General features: G+C 35.5%; 2 protein-coding genes across 2 annotated transcripts; both read right to left on the reverse strand.

The window, feature by feature from the left end:
- Positions 1–2,745: 2,745 nt before the first annotated feature.
- LOC103945440 (PLASMODESMATA CALLOSE-BINDING PROTEIN 5) lies at positions 2,746–5,051 on the reverse strand. The gene is made up of 3 exons (XM_009356009.3): positions 4,097–5,051; positions 3,903–3,930; positions 2,746–3,124 (listed from the first exon to the last, which is right to left on the reverse strand). The coding sequence occupies exons 1-3, from the start codon at positions 4,431–4,433 to the stop codon at positions 2,959–2,961; spliced, it is 531 nt and encodes a 176-aa protein (XP_009354284.2). The 5' UTR covers positions 4,434–5,051; the 3' UTR covers positions 2,746–2,958.
- A 6,569-nt stretch (positions 5,052–11,620) lies between these two features.
- LOC103945475 (sodium/calcium exchanger NCL-like) lies at positions 11,621–16,761 on the reverse strand. Its single transcript, XM_009356049.3, has 7 exons — positions 16,110–16,761; positions 13,823–14,008; positions 13,241–13,422; positions 13,009–13,154; positions 12,643–12,919; positions 12,261–12,560; positions 11,621–12,092 (listed from the first exon to the last, which is right to left on the reverse strand). Exons 1-7 carry the CDS (start codon positions 16,525–16,527, stop codon positions 11,844–11,846), a joined length of 1,758 nt encoding a protein of 585 aa, XP_009354324.2. The 5' UTR covers positions 16,528–16,761; the 3' UTR covers positions 11,621–11,843.
- Positions 16,762–18,003: the final 1,242 nt, after the last annotated feature.

The following is an 18,003-nucleotide window of genomic DNA, read 5'->3' on the forward strand; positions in this document are numbered from 1 at the left end:
ATGAAAAATAAAATTTACAAAAAGTAGCAGTGAAAATAAACTCCGGACAACCACACTACCCATCACCGCTGTCGATCCTCTCACCATTCGCGAAACTTCATTTCCATTCTATCTCTCTGAGCCCTTTCTCTCTCCTCAAATTATGTAGAGCAATTACTGTTAAGTAATTGAAATTTGGGATGCAGAAAAAGGTATCTGATCTGTATCGATATGTGAAATCTGAAACGGCCGATATCTAAAACGATGCAAATGCCAAGATCTGAAATGACGGAAAGAGAGGAAAATGCAATACAGCTTCGCTATGCTTTGCTGACGAGAAGGGAAGAGAGATATAGAAAGAAAGAAAAGCTTCGCCGGTGGAAAGGAATCGAAACCGACATGCTTGGTGGGGGAGGCTGGGTTCCGTTGCTGCAGGGCTAAGTTGAGGTTGAGGTTTTTGTTTTTGCTTAATTTTCAATTTTAGTTTTTTAATTAACTTTATAAAAGAGAACTATTAATAGCTCTTCCAAAATTTTATTCTATATTACTTTTATTTCTAAAGGTTAGTCTTTGTTTATTAGTTTCTTGATTTTCAAGATTTGATACATGAAGTTTTTTTTTTCCCAAAATGATACCTAAAGTTATAATTTTAGAACATTTTTATACATTCATTAAAATTACTGTTAAATCAAATGTTAACGGGCGACGTGATAGACAATGATTGGGCATCCCATGAATATTAAAAATTAAAAAATTAAAAAAAATTTGGGCCTCTCCTTCCTTAACCCCCGCTCCCACCCAACCATCCATCCCTTCTCTCCTCCGTGCCAACCCACCCAACCCTCCCTACCTTCTCTCTTCACGGCCGCCGCCGGCGTCACCTCCTGTCGGCCCCGGCAACCCAATTACCTCCAAAGCTTCCCCAGCAAGCTCTGTGTTGCTGCTTTGGCACCCAGAAAACCCGATTACCTCAAAAAATAAAAAAATAAAAAAAAACCATATGAAATTGAAATAAAAACGGGATCGGTTGTTGGCTAGGATGTCTCATATCATAGTGGGTAATTAATAACAATACCCAAGACGGATAATTCATGTTAATTACGAAAAATCCATATAAAATATATAATCTTGAACAACAATTCACAGAAATTCAAACCCAATTTCAAAGAAAATGATAACCCATTTCTTAAATTTCGAATCTGAGCACCAAAACCCCATCGGAAGTAGATTGAAGAAGAACCCACATGGGGAAGCCGTTCAATTGCTCGAAACGAGTGAATTTGAAATTGGTTTACCTAAAGTGTTCGACGGGGACAAGACCATGGTGCATTTCTTGGAGTTCGTTTTGTTGATGGGCAGTCTTCTGATTGCTCCGCTGCTCCATGGCTTTGCTGATTATAGTTCTAACCACAACGGTGTCGACTGACGGAAAGACACAGAAAGAGAAGCAGGGAGACGAGCAGAGAGGATGGGGAAGAAGGAAAAAGAATCGGTATTTTTAGAAGAGTTTTAGGGGCGCCAAAGCAGCAACACAGAGCTTTCTGGGGAAGCCTTGGAGGTAATCGAGTTGCCAGGGCCGGCAGGAGGTGGCGCCGGCGGCGACAGTGAAGAGAGAAGGGAGAGAGGGTTGGGTGGGCGCAGAGGACAGAATGGACGGAGGGTTGAGTGGGAGCAGGGGTTGAGGTAGGAGAGGCCCAGGTTTTTTTTTAAATTTTTTTAATATTCATGTGGCGTGTAGTCATTATTGACGTGAATACCATGTTATTATTAAACGGTTAATTTAATAACAACTTTAACGTATGTATGAAAGTGTTCTAAAATTATGACTTCATATAACATTTTGAGATAAAAAATTTCATTTACTAAATATTAAAACTTTAAAGTAATAAACTGAAATTAACCTGTAAGTGTCTTATGATTCTAACTATATCAAAAGGTTATCTTTACTATTTATTTATACTATTTGTTAATAAAAAGTGATTCACATGCGTTTGAGTGTCTTAATTTTATTAGAAAAATGATAAAAGCGATACAATGATAAGTGTACCAAAAAGCAGACCAAGTGTGAATAATTAATTGCTTGAGTTGTCAGGGTAGAGTTGAGAGTACCAAGGTTCGAAAACACTGCAGAGTCTAGTAATCTACAGCTGTATTTTTTGGAATACATGCAATTTATCTCTCCCATAATTCATACAAAAGTTGAAAAATGTCGGAAGGGCTTTATTGGTTTATGAACAATATTAAAGCAACTAAATTTATAAACTAAATAATATATTATACTATAAGCTAAGCATGTTTATTAATGTTTAATTAATAATTTAATTATTAAATTTTATATCTTTTAATTTACTAAATTTTATTTATAAATTTAATCTCTTTAATATTATTCTTTATTTATTACTCCAAATACTAATGTGAAACGGATTACTCGCAGTTCCACGGTCCACTGCTTGTTTTCTTCTGTACACAAAAGAGAAAGCAAACGAAAAACATTAGTTCTTTATGTTTAACAAGAAAAAAAAATTTACTTTTTGGGATTTTGTACTCAAATTTTTATATTTTTTATGAGCGCTATTTTACTCTAAAGTTTAAACTAATGTCTTGTCACGAGAACGAGAGAGTTTGAACATGAAAAACAATGAATTGAAAAAAATATTTACTAAAACTAGACAATCTATCACTTGTATTAAAATGGCTAGAATTTCTCATAAGCTGAAATTCTTTTTTTTTTTTTTTTGGTGAATATTGCTGAAGACCTTTTAGCAGTGAGACAAAATGTGCAACAACGCTCAGATCGGTTGCAACGAACATAAACATTGATCTGCTTGGTTTTGTAAACCCTAATTACAAAGCTTGAGCCTCGGACAGATAACAAAATCGAGAGCAATTTATCCACTCCATACAGACCTAACCTCGTCCTAGGCTAGTTCGTTAACAAAAATATTCCGGGAAAAACGCGAGCAAGCGCTTGCTTGCTCGCTAACCCATTGCCCATGTATTATATGCAATGACCAGAAAACTGGTAACGAGGGGCCAAATCCACTGCTCAGAAATCTTATTGCTGCCGTTCAAATTTTCACTAGGTCCCATTCCATTTTCATATGCTGTTGATGGACTGGAGATGCTTGCATTGCTCGCTGATAAGCTGTTGCATCATAAAACACTAAACCTTATTATACCATTACAAATCTAGACCACTAATAATGTCGTATCAAGTTTTGGAGAAAAACTTCGATAAGATTGAAAACAAATGACCGGTTGTATTTGGGTCCTACATGGGCCCATTTTGGTGAAGCCCATGCAAAAGTTTGCTTCGTTTGTGTCTTGCAAAGGAAAATAACTTACATTGAACGATTACATTGTGATGGTGAGGATCCGTTTGAATAGCACTATGCCACGTAGAATAAAATTAATAAGTGACATTGTATTATTACATCATAGGGTCACCTTAAAGATGTATCCAGTTCATCCAAGTTGCTCACCTTGCACAAACGGGGATGCGACATTAACTGCCACTGTCCCACTACTATTACATTATAATATTATTCATACTATGTTTTTTATTACATTTTCATATTATTTTAGATGATAAATAATGTGAACAATCATATCATTTGAATTAATTAAAATTTTAAATTTAATTCATTATTTAATAAACTAATAATTAAAAAAAATTAGTTAATTAAATAATTATTGTAATATTGAGCCTTCCTCCTGATTTTCTTTTGATTTTGCAAAATTTTTAAATAATATGACCGTCCATGTAAGTAGTACATAAACATGATAAAAAAATATAATATGAATAACATTCCTATTTATTTAATTCCCCGAAACGGCCAAACGCAGTTATCAAAATTCTAATTGAAAAAACAATTAAAAAACAGAAATCTAACCATGCAACTGTAAGAAGTTGAAGGAGTTACCTGGATGGGAATTTGCACTTATCATGACCTGGATAGGAAAGAAAAAATACAGTTTTTGTGAAGATCGCAACGAATCAGAAAAATGGATTTTCAGCATCTAAATCCAGCAGGAACCCATCTATGATTTAACTTTTAATGTCCAATTAATTTTTTTTCCCAAAGACTAAAAAAGTGTAAATAATATTAGAACCTACTGGGATTCAGAGAAGTGAGTGCGGCAGTGTTATCAAAGTTGCAACTATCGTCGGTCATGCCGTGTTTCAGAAAGTAGTCGTTGAAAGCGTAGGAGGCAGTGTTCTGGATGTCGGTTGGGTCGTAGCAGGGCCCACCTTGCTGGATTGGGCTGCAGTCGGCCCCACCAGGCCCGCATGCCCAGTTCAGCGCCGTCAGCAGGGGGGCGTCCTCCGCGTTATTCTTGGCCACGCACCACAGCTCCGTCGTAACCAAGCCGTCCTTGGCCGTGGAAGGCAGGATCAAAAGGCAGAAGAGGGCGAGTGAGAGGATGAAAGAGAAAGCGATGTTTTTGTGCATTTGTGAGAGAGAGAGAGAGAGAGGTAATGAAATTGGCGTTTGCTTCTGGGTTTGGGAGAGACGGAGAAATCGAGAGAGGAGCTGAGGAGGGGAATAATATTATAGCCGTTTGTTTTGGTAAGCTAATTTATTAATTGTGGAAGATGGGAGGCCGAACGGGGATGCAGAGGAAAAGTGACCGTTACTTGAGGAAGCAAAGGAAAGCAACCGAGCAAGTGACAGTGTGACCTGTGTGAGATCGACAAGCACGACTGAGGGAGAACGCAATTACAGACTACACCATTACGTGTTAGAGGAGAGGTGGTCTTTTTGCAACTAATGTACACTTACATAATAATCCGATAAATATTTATCATGTGATGTCATAAATTACGATTTACACGAGAGTTTCACAGTAAAGACTTATGTAAATGTAATTGTTAGAAACTATTATTAGAAACTTATAAAATCTTAGGGTTAAGATAAGTTGTCAAACAATAAAAATTTGGACATGTTTAGGCTTCCAAGATGAATACTTTGGCATGCCTCGATTTTTGTGTAAGTTGGCACCTTACCTCATTTTCTATATGTCGTTTGACGTGCCTCGTTCCATGTGTTGTTCTAGTTAGGCTTAAAAGTTGAGCCACGTGTTCTATTCAGATGTGGACGATGATGCTTGTGTGTGATGCTTATGTAGCGTCTTGGTTTGACGTGCACAAGAACTTGTGTGTTCTTTTCGATTTTGTGTTATGCTTTTATCTGTATTGATTATGAAATAAGTGATTTTAATATTATGCTGAAGACTATTTTTTATTTAAATTTGGTAGTTTGTATTACTTTATTGAATATACAAAATACTTATAAATAATTAAAAAATTGGGTAAAGTACAAAAAAACTATCTTAACTATTGGTGTCACGACACTTTCATATCTCATTTTTTAAAATTGACAATATCATACATCATGTTACGAATTTGTGACAATGTCAAACTTTCGTCAGTTTTTCTGTTAAGTATTGACGTGTCTTGATTCAGAGCCTACTTTCTATTAAAAAATTATTAAAAACTAAAAAAATATTTAATATTTTTTAAATATTAAAATAATAAATAAAAGTTAAAAAAAAAAAAAAAAAAAAACCTTAGTCGTCCCTTCCCCCCTCTCTCTCTCTTCCCCATCTTCATCTTCTTCCTGCTTAATCTTTAACACCAAAAAAATAAAAAAAAATTTGAAAACCCAACCCCTAGCCCCACCCCACCCCACCCCCCCACCCCCCAACAGGAGAAGGAGGAAGAACCGAAGAAGAAGAAGGAGGAGGAAGAAGAGGAGGATAAAAAAAAAAAAAAAAAAAAAGGGAAACTGCAACCTAGAAAAAAAAAACAAAAAAAAACCCGGAAGAAGAAGAAGAAGAAGAAAAAAAAACCCGGAAGAAGAAGAAGAAGGAGAAGAAGAAGAAGAAGAAGAGAGGAAAAAAAAAAGAAGAAGGGAAACTGCAACCTAGAAAAAAAAAAAAAAAACCGAAGAAGGAAGAAGAAGAAAACCCATCAACTCAACCCCCCATCCCAGCCCGCCCGCGGAAGAAGAAGAAGAAGAGGAGGAGGAAAAAAAAAAAAAAAACCAAACTGCAACCTAGAAGAAGGAAGAAGAAGAAGAAGAAAAAATTAAAACACCCCCTCCTGCGGAAGAAGAGGAAGAAGGAGAAAAGAAAAAAAAAAAAAAAAAAACCCCCAACCCAACCCAATTCGCCCCCCCCCCCCCACGCAACACGCACTCATCTCTCCTCCCCCATCTTCATCTTCTTCCCCTTTTCCCTCTACCTGCAACTCAGAAACAATAAAATAAAATAAATAAAATTTCGAACCCAGTTTCGGCCCAAGAAGAAGAAGAAGAACCCTCTTTGTCTCATCCCCATCTTCATCTTTGTCCCCTTTTCCCTCTACCTACAACCCAGAAACCAAAAAAAAAAAAAAAACAAAAAACAAAAAGAAAAAAAAAATTTATACCCAGTTTCGCCCCAAGAAGAAGAAGAGAGAAGAAGAACGAAAAAAAAAAAAGTGACAAATCCAGTTTTGGCTCAGGAGAAGAAGAAGAAGATGAAGAAGAAGGAGGAGAGAGAAGAACAAAAAAAATTGAAATTGGTCCGGGTGAAGGGAAGGGGATGCCGCACCCCTAGAAAAAATTTGTTTTTGTTTTTTTTATTCTTAATTTTTTTAATATTTAATTATTTTTTAATCCAGCTGGATTAATGAGTGGTCCTTGTCTCTTGCCACATCAGCACTTAACAGAAAAACTAACAGAAAATTTGAAAGAGGTATGACATTGTCACAAATCCGTAAGATGCGGTATGACATTGTCAATTTTAAAAGATGAGGTATGAAACTGTCGTGACCCTAATAGTTGAGGTAGTTTTTTGTACTTTACCTTAAAAAATTTGTAGCAATAATCTCTCAATTTTAACTCAATTTGAGCAATGGTCCTTTAAATAAAAATCTATAATCATTGGTCCTTTAACTTATCGAAATGTGCAGCTATGATCATTTTCGTTAACTTCATTAGAATTCCATCAAAATGAGCCATGTAGGAATACAATTGCTATAATTTGGTTAAAGTTGAGGGACCATTACTCCAATTGAGTTAAAGTTAAGAGATCATTACGACAATTTTTCTCATTTGGTTTTCCATATTTGGCCTTTGATTCAGTCTCACTTGCTTGGTACGTGACTCATTTTGACTGAAGTTCTAACGGAGTGACAAAAATGAACATACTTGCACATTTTAATGAGTTAAAAACTAATGATCATGGATTTTTAGTTGAGAGAATATTACTCCAATTGGGTTCAAATTGAGGGACCATGCTACAATTTCCTCTAAATGATTTATGCCGATGTTGCTTTTAAATTCAAAATAATAATTTAGTTTTTTTATGGCAATATGGGAAGTAGCCCAACTTACTTATAATATCTCTCGTCTCATCAATTTGAGATTCATTTTTAACACACCCCTCAAGTGTGGTGAGTTTTCAAACCTAATGCCTGGACAACACAACCGGATGACGTGGAACACATGTGGCCATTTGCACGTAGGACAACTTGCTCTGATACTATGAAGAAAGTTGAGGTTTCGCCATAAAACTCATTGACAATATGGGGAGTAGCTCAACTTACTTATAAACCCATGCAAAGTCCATCATCTCATCAATGTGGGATTCATTCTCAACACACCTCATCACGTGTGGTGAATGTTCAAATCTAACAAGTGAACAACACAACAGGATGACTTGGAGAACGTATGACCGTTTGGCTTCACACATGAGACAAACCCGCTCTGATACCATAAAGAAAGTTTAGGTTCCACCATAAAATCAATTAGCAATATGGAGAGTAGCTCAACTTACTTATAAGCCTGTGCAAGATCTATCATCTCATCAATGTGAATTCATTCTCAACAAATGCTAAAAAAACTCTCTCAAAAGTGGAACTCTCCATGGACTTTCTGCCAATTCAATTTTTGAGAAATGCTGAGGGAACTCTCTATGGACTCTCTGCTACCTCATGTTTTTTCCACAATGCTTTATAATGTTAGCATGGAAATTGACATAAAACTGTGAGGTGCCAGAAAGTTCATGGAGAACTCCACTTTTTTTAGAGTCTCCTTATCATTTCTCTCATGTTTTTAGCTCAATATTTTGTAATGTTGACATGAAAATTAATGTTGAAACTGTAAAATAGTAGAAAGTCTATGTATTTACACAAACTCTATATAACACTCTTCGATTTAGAGTAATGGTTGTAGGCTTTTAAGAAAAGCAAGCAACTAAGGAGAAAAGAAAAGTGTTTTCTAAAGAGAAATTCAAGCTCCATTAAGCTTGAAAATAAGAGTGAAATATTCATCACCTCCTGCACCACAAAACATGTTCCTCCTATTAAAGGAAGAGTGGGCTAGCTAGCTTTTTTCACTCTTCCTCTTGTTCCCACATCCAAGGGGCATCCTAAAGGAGATCTGAAGCCCCTTCACCAAGGGATGATCAAATTTGTGAAAGCACAGAAGCGCTTCAGAAGGTAGAGGCCAATCCCTTTCATCATCCCTCTCGTTTTGTTTTGATTCATCAAAAGAATTTGTCTTTGAAGATCTGTTTTCGCTTTTTATTTTATTTTTTATTTTATTTACATGCATGTCGTTGGGTCAAAAATCCAAGTTTTCTAGAACCGTTTCCAACAATGAGTTGTAGGAGGAAATTTTCATTATGACCGGAATACGAGTAGTACTCCACGTGTTTTTATACAAGTGATTGGAAATTTTATTTAACTTATTAACTTTTTAGAACACATATCCCATCATTTATATAATGACACGTGATGTACCACCTCATATTCCGGTCACACTGAAAAATCTCTCGAGTTGTAAGCCTTGACCCGAACTGAGGATCGCAGCTTGTTATGTCTATTGTGGATATATGATACAACTGGATGACTTTGGGATCAACTGGTTTCTAATTCGCTTGCGAAGTATAGTTTATTATTATTTGTTTCTGTTGAATATCTGATGTATTATATGTCTGAGCTCCAGTTAACTCATTGTATTTCTTTTACAATTATGTTGTCATGTGTCAATCCTAACTATATGTTGTCATGTGTCGATCCTAAATATATCTTAGGATCAGACATAACAAAAACTTTGCCATGGTACATACTCATGATAATTCGCAACAACACCGTAATTGAAAAAACCCCCCACATTAGTGTGTTCATAAAGAAATTTATCTAAAATATATCTCACGTCAACACAAATATAAGCAGCCTTCAAGATGTAATATGGCAAAATATTGAATATGTTATAATTTTCATCACAAGATCAACCCAAAATATACTAAAGAAGAGAATTAGAATTAACATATGAAACAGTATACGTATACGCATAAATACTTCCCAACCTTTTATTTTTACATCTTTTTACTAAGCAAAGTCAAAGCACCAATTAATGTAAATCAAATTTTTTGTTTCACACCTGCAACCAAGAAAGAAAATATCAGTGAGAGCTTGTCACATCTGTGTGTTGTGAGTCAAGGGCTTTCTGATGCCTTGGTTAAATATAGGAAAATGAATCTCAACCTATGAGTTTCTTGGCAAAGGAACATTTACTTTCATTGTGTGTAAGCATACCTTTATATAGAGATAGCCATGTGCTTTTAGGGTACATATAACACTCCCTTAGTAGTTGGTTTGAACCCACATTATCCCGCCCATTTTTCCAACAACGGTTTACTACAGAAGACATGATAAGGGGCACTAATTAGGAGTCCCATTTAGTGATGATTGTTAATAGCATTGGTGAACACGACCGGTCTGGACCATGATTATAGGGATCTTTATCTCTTGAAGATCATACTAGATCTTACCTTATCATACCCTTTTAGGCTGATCTCGTTTGTGAACTAATAAAATCCTGCTAGGGTTTCATTCGACCCGCCAAGCCCGCCAATTTTGCTGAATGGGATGGTCTAGTGCATTGTTTTAGGTAATCCATACGAGTGGCGTGGTGCACACGCTAGAGGTCTACGGATGTGATTTACGGGGAGACATTCCCTTTTGCATTTAAAGCTCAATCCACGCGAGAATTAAAAGTAATGTTATTCATATCATGTTTTTGTATCATATTTTTATACCATCTTAGGTGGGATCCAGCTTCTCTGCCCTTACACTTCTCATACATTCACATCCCCTCCTATTTTATGCGGTCACGGTTAAGCCACTTCCTATACACTCACACCCCCCCCTCCAATTTTGCTGAATGGGATAGTCTAGTGCATTGTTTTAGGAAATCCATCACATGTGGCGTGGTGCACATGCTAGAGGTCTACGGATGTGATTTACGAGGAGATATTCCCTTTTGCATTTAATGCTCAACCCATGCGAGAATCAAGAGTAATGTTATTCATTCAATGTTTTTATATTACATTTTCATACTATTTTAGGTGACATTTGATGTGGACAGTCACATCATTTGAATTAATCATATTTTTAAATTTAGTTCATTATTTAATAAACTAATAATTAAAAAAAACTAGTTAATTAAATAATGATTGTGGTATACGAAAAGTCTTTCTCCTTCATTTTCTTGGGTTTTGCAAATTGGTATGGAAATGTTGCAAAACCCTAAGGGGGCGTTTGTTGCGCCGGACTATCTCGGACTGGATTAGCTTCAAGGACTAAGCTGGACTGGCTTAGACTAGACTAAATTGGACTAACTTAGTGAAGCGTTTGGTGCAGTATTGGACTAAGAAACTGGATAATCACAAATTCTAATATTATATTATTTAATATAAAATTAATATTTTATTATGATCTTATCTTTTTCTCCATCTTTTCCTACCATTTCCGTCCCACTATTTTCCTCTTCTCTCATCATCCCACCCTCTCCCTCTTTTTTTCCTTTTAGACCTCTCAATTCATGTCTCTTTCTCATTCCTGGTCAAACTCCTTATTGATTCTAGTGTCTTTTTCTCTGTCCTCCCTCCCTCTCTAGCTATGCGTTATTCGAACGGAACTTCACGGCTCCAATTTTCCCGACGAGTTGCAGGTTTCCTGATGTGTTTTCCGGCCAACCCTCGTTAAATTGGATGAAGTTAGCACCGCCAAAAAATTCATCACCATCCCTGGATCGAGATCTTAGCTTTGAATGCTCGAATCTGTCATGGATTTGAAGAAGCCCAAACAGGCCGAGACTTCCAGGCTATTTTCCGGCCACATTCGACCACATTTTGGCCTCGATTCAGGTAAAATCGTAATCTTGTCACTCCCAGCTTCAATTTAGTATATTTTATATGAAAGTTGGTTATGAAATGGATCTGAAAGAGAATCGGAAAGTTAATGATTGATCTAGGTGACCGGAGATGACGAGGAGTCTGTCGGGAGTGGTCGTTGAGCATGACGAGGACGAGAAAGAGTGGATAGTCTTAGCTAGTCCCATGGGTATTGTGGGGTCTCGCTAAGACCTCTTAGTGAAGGGTTTTGTCCATGCTAGTCCCCTTTAGTCTCATTAATGTTAGTCCCAGCATGGAACAAACACAGTATTGGACTAATAGCTAGTCCAGTCCAATCCAGTCCAACTTAGTGAGGGTAAACAAACGCCCCCTAAGGGTAGTTTCAGCAACCACGTTACTTACATGTGGCGTCCCCTCTAAGGCCTTTGAATTTTGGTTAACACAAATGGAATAAGAGAGAAAACAATGTAATTCATAAAACTTTGAGCATTTGAATAAGGATTCACAGAGAAATGAAAGAACAATGAGACAAAGATAGTTTCTCAAGTACTGATAAAAGAAAATTTCTTGGAAGATACAAAATGTGCACAATATATATGATACAAATTAAGAAGTATATAACTCCCAACTTCAAATTATGTTCTCAATCAGATTGAAACTGATGTAGAATGAACCTAAGACCACCCACATATGTAGTCAAGAATATAAACCAACAACAGAGAAAGTGGATAAAGCAGTATAGCCACAGAACTCATCCAAAGAGGGAAGGTGGTGCGGAAACTGGCAATCGCTCCCATCAGAATGCAAACAATTAAAATAACGAGAACTTCAGCTGAGAAGCTCCATGTCAAGTTTCGAACGTAAACCAGACCCAAGAATACTGCTAGAGAAAGTATGTTACTCATTGTCACTGACCCGTATATCTGCACATCAAAGTACTCATAGATTAGGACACATCATAGTTTGAAACCCTAAACTTCCTCAAAACTGCGAATGAGTCATTGAGTGTCATATTCCCGCTTTCAGGGTTTATTTAATTTTTAGTGATTCTATCTACCTAACATACACAAAAAAGATGTCGATTAACAAACCTCGGAGTATGCCAAAGATGCAGTTCTTTGCTTTTTCCGGCTGACAAAAATTAGAGTGGTTACTATCTCACTGGAGCTAGCAAAAGGTAGAACAACAAATGAGATGAAGAACGAAGGGATACTCGTAGCTGTTGAGAAGTTGTCAACAGCATCAACAAGGGGATCAGCAACTGCAGCAGCAACTATAGTTCCCAGAAACAACAACACTACTGCTTTGGAGGCATGCCACTTGGCATTTTTTACATCCTCAACAACCTCATCAATCTGATCCCCAAACTGATCATACTCCTTTTTAGTTTTCTGCGTATATGCATTCATACATTTTATGATACTAGTGTCAGACAATTAATCCATAGAAAATTAAATGGATTCAACTACTTACCTGATCATATTCCTCTAAAAGTTTCATCGACTGTGGAATCTTTCCACGGTCCATTATTGCCGCACGCTTAGCCTTGTTAAGCCATCTTGAGATTCCTCTGAAAAATTCGTCCTCGTCAATCTTTGAGTCATGAGATGTATCAAAATCTTTCATCACTTGTATAATGGCTTCATCTATATTTATATCTATATCGTCAAACTGGATTCCAATTATCAGAGATCTTAAGTCTGAGGTATTTAGGTAACCATCCGAATCTTGATCAAGTGTCTTGAATAACCTGTTATTACATCAACAAACTAGTCAAGGCATGAGCTAGGCGACTAAACCGTTTTATTCTTGGTATATTAGAGTGTAATGAACACTAACTTTTGTATAATAACTTTGTTAGGGTCACCATCATTTGTAAGAAGTCTTCCGAGAGCATTTGTCTTCAATTGTTTTAGAATTTCTGACATCACATGCTTATGCTTTGAATATGCAAGTTTTCTCTTCTGAATCCATGGTTGAAATACCTGCATCAATAGTGGACTGACCAATTAATATTTGCGTAACGGATGGATAGTAAGTATCCTGTTACAAACAAAATCTTCTTAGCTACCTGATAAAAGCTATATGCGATCACGAAAGAGATGGAGACAGCGAGTGAAATCAGAATTGCTAAGCGACTATTTGAAGTTGCGTGGAAAACTTGGGGTAATTGGACAATTACAAACGGGATCAAAGAGATAATCATGATCCGTGCAGAATAGCTTGTCCAAATATCTGTGCTCACTCCAGATCCTGATGAAAAACAGTATATCATCATGTTACGAAGCATACATAATCTACACCAGCATTCTTGTTTTAAAACATTAAAATAGGAAGAAAATTAAAAATCTATATAAATGCAAAACTATATATAATTACATAAGCAATTGTCTGTCCATTATATGTATTCAAGTAGTGCTGCTTAAGCAACATAACTACTAATTCATTTTAACTCTTACTAATTAATGCTAGAAACCTTTCGACTTTATTTACAGTGAATGCCTGTACTGCATCTAAAGATAGATTTAACTCTAAATTAAACCTCATTTTCTTCATATTTTTAATTTTTCACCTCTTTAATTTGTTCAAGTTAATTAACATTTACAAGCATTTGAATTGCACACATTTAGGCCAGAAGGGCGTAGAGAAGTACCGGTTAAGCTAAATCGTTTTTCATCTTTTTGATCAACTGCAATTGAATTTTCAATGTCACATTTGCCAACGATGAGACAGGTGCCCCATAGAATTGTCAGAAGCATAACATTTGATCCAGCCATCAACCCCATTCCAACGGAGACCTGACTTTGAGCTGTTTCTGTGTCTCCAGAAAGTCCAGATGCTGTTAAGAGACTCCACAACAAGAACATTCACTTGTTTACTCCATAATCCATAGTACAGTAGTAAAATGAATAACACATCAATTGAAATATCTTCTACTATTATTTTATAAGACCAACACGACTATTTGCATTTAGGTAAAAAGACAGCCCAATAGAAAGAGTGAAGTGGTATTTCCAAGTCTCAAGGTGACTTTCCAACTCCACCATTGTTTACATGTAAGTACACATACCTAGAAGTCCACATAGAGGTCTTCTAACGAAATCTTTTAGTTTTGGCCCGCCAAACCAGCATATCCTAGCTTCGCAACTGTACATGATATGATCTAATGTTCTCTTGTTATACTTATGTTTCTCTGTAATATATGCAATACTAGGGAGGAATGGTCAAACAAAATATCGGTTACTTCGTTGAATTTTTTTTAACTAATTGAGCTACAAGCCTTCGTTGCTACACATATCTTATTAATTGAGATGACAACCTCTCAAATTATAAAGATATATGGACCACGCGTTCATGTAAGATTAGCTTGAATAATATTATTGGCACACAATCCGGAAACTTAATTATGCATCTTATGCTTCATTGATTGTGATTTATATATAATTGTACACGTCGTATGCGATCGTATATATACAAAATATAGTATATGGATGAGTTTTATCTAAGTTCCGCTAAATTAGGGTAGGTGATACATGCTCAAATTTTTTTTTTATTTTATTAAAGGAGGGAGAGATTCAAAACTACTACAGTTAATTTACAAGAGTGTGAAGTTTCGAACAGAAGATGCAAGAATAGAAACCCAAAAAAAAAAAAACGTATTGTAAATGTGAATTTAAACAGTTTATTCAACGTGTTCATCCAAAAATAAATAAATATTTTATATTGACGAGACTTTCTTATAGTCACCAACCCATTTGTTTTGTTCTCTTGAATTACAAGTTAACCAACTTTTTTAAGGGGGCGAAATCATGATTTTAGACTAATAACTACTCCACCATCACATGCACGTCACGTAATTGCCTACAAAAAAGGAAAAAATTGTTCAATGCCTACTTAAAATAAACAATTTTAAGCGAGTGAACAAGTTGCGTTATTTGACCTTGTTTTTCTCTTTCCTTTGTCATGCGTCATTTGATTGTACTGCTAATGCAATAATCCTAGACGCGAACAAAAGTCAGTGCCTTACTTGTTTAGCACGTTATACTGATCGTAGAAGTCATCCTTAATATCAGCATATTGATTAATGCAATTGAGGGTATCCCGAAATAAGTCTATTACTATGCAAACCTTAATCCATTTCTTAATTTTATATAAAAAGAGAGAAAGGGAGGTTAGTAAGTTCATTTATTTTCAAAATATATTTAAAATAAATAAAAATAAAACAAAAGATAGCAACTGTTACACGCATAGGTATGTGGCAAGAGGCTAATTTGGAGTAATACTTTGGACACTTACATAATTTTGTGGATTATTAAGTCCCAATGGAATGCATACCGGGGCATGCAAAGAATATTCTATACTAATTTACACTACAAGAGAAAAGGGCTTGAGCCCAAGATATAATGGGTTAAGAGAAAGATTTGAAAGATCTAACCATTGGAGCAATCTATCACTTAAGAGGCATGTACTAACATTTGTTTTTTTTTTTTTTGAACAAACAATATCATCTACACTAATTTAGGGTGTAGAGAGTGAGTTAAGCCTCATAATAGGCTAGTGATTATGTGGTTCAACTTCGTTTTTGAGATAATTGAACCTAAGATCACTTACTTACCGATGAAGGAATATCAGTAGACGGTAGTACTAAGTGGGGAGGGGCATGTACTAATATTAGAGGTATAAAGCTTTGCAATACCTTGATTTGATTGCGACCATTTGGCATATAAAAATTCATAATCTTATTATCTAATAAAATTAATAATATGTTAATTCAATGCGTAAATTAAGCATGTAATTTCATGGCTGCAGATAGCATAACGTAACTTAATACAAGACTACCTTTTGTCGATTTTTTTATAGCGCTATATAAATAACTTGGAAGACTAAATTTGAGCTAGTTAGTCTAAGCTAAGATTGATGATGAAATGAAGTTAGCTTACCTAGAATAATGGTGGCATCAGGTAGAGAGCCTAAAAGAGGAAGAAAGAGACCGCCGACGATGCCAGGCCCTAAGATCTGCAGCAGAATCTCACTTCCATTAGATAAGAGCTTGGCTGAAAGGAACATCAAGTATCCATACACGAGAACGAGGAAGATATTTCCCAGAACTGTTGACGTGCATGGCAAGAACCCATATGTCTGTTCACAGCTGCTATCTGATGAGAACAAAGAGTCCATCAGCCCAGAGAAAAACTGTTTCCAAACATTTTGGTTTTGGAGTAGTAATTGGTTTCCTCCATCAGTGACCATACTCAAAGGGAAGTCATCATTTGTAATCGATCGACTTTGGCCTGGGCCAGCTTGTTCAAGTAACAAGATGGCTAGGAGTAGGAGTATTTTTGCAAGTTTCTTTGCCATGTTTTGGCTCGAGGCTGCTGAAATTAAGCTTGCACGTAGCTTTTCATTTGGTTGTTCTCCTTTGCGTCAGTATATATAGAGCTAGCTAGCTAGATTGCAAATGGTTTGTGCATGTTTTAGGCGGAGAGCTTTGTATATTTACAAATTGTTTTGGTACCGTAGAGTGGAAGCAAGAAGATAGAAAAATGACAACTCCAGTTCCAGCTCCAACTCCATATTATTACTCACCAATCCACTATAATGAAGTAAATATGACGTGTGTATTCTAAACATAATTACGTGGCCACGTAGATTAACTAAACCATTAGATTAATAAAAATGCTTTTCTACCATTTAGTTTTATATAATCTCTCTAATAAAGATGAGACCTGCACGTGTTAGTGGGCTCATACTTCTATTAAAGAGATGTATATAAGTGATAGTACACATAGATGATATGTTTAACATTACTTTAGATTAATAGATAAATCCGGAGACGATTTTATATTGCATGATTGGCATGAGCACGCTGATTTGCAAATAGTTGTTTTCCTGAATTATGTTGATGCATTTTTTTGTTACTTCAATTTTATTTTCTTCATAGTGATGTAGAGGACGTATATATTTGTGTGTTGATAAAAATGTGGTCACCTGTGTTACCTTATGCATATGCCTCCAGGGAGTCGGTGATTACCATTTTTTTTTATTAAAACTTGGTCTTATCCATGTTTGTATAAAGAAAAAATACAGGGAAGATTCCATTAAAAGTTCAAATAAAGCTGCCCAATTGAAATGATATATCATCATCCTAGGTTAGTTGATATTGATAAATATTATTATAAGCAAACATTCAATTTTAGTTGGTTAAGCAAGGAAGATTCTAAGCATATAGGTTTACAAACTTGACCTAATCAACTATAGCTACAATGTATGTGATTGAGTTATTATCCTTTAAAGATTAATTAGAACTCGTTTTGGCTTCTTTGGGAAAAAAATTTGTCATTAGAATTATGAAAGCATAGTTAAAAAATGTTATAACTGTCACTTAGTATTAATGTTTAGTGATATTTTTTTTTATTTGTAAGTGTAAAGTCTTAAATTTGAATATTGATACTGACGAGTTCACAACCAATTTATTTCTTCATTCCCTATGTAAATAGGTCATTATACGTATAAAAAAACAAAACAAATAATAATATTATGACTGTATGAGTCTGACAATTGACAATCAACCATAGTTTTTACGTTTTTAAAAATTAAAAAAAAAGGTAATTAATAATTTAATCCTACCACTACACATAACAAACTTTTTTTTTTATATATATAAAACAATAAATTTATACTAAGAGATGGGGGGAATAAATTGATTATGAACTAATCATTTATTAGATTCGAATCTAAGACCTCTCATTTAGAAGTGAAGAGAAAAATTATTAGAATGTAGTATTAAATGGCTACACATAACAAACTTTATTCTAGAATAACATAATTAAATAG

Source organism: the organism of the source record quoted next, unplaced genomic scaffold, assembly GCF_019419815.1.
Source record: "Pyrus x bretschneideri cultivar Hongxiangsu unplaced genomic scaffold, Pyrus_bretschneideri_v1 Contig20, whole genome shotgun sequence".
NCBI classification, from domain to species: Eukaryota; Viridiplantae; Streptophyta; class Magnoliopsida; order Rosales; family Rosaceae; genus Pyrus; species Pyrus x bretschneideri.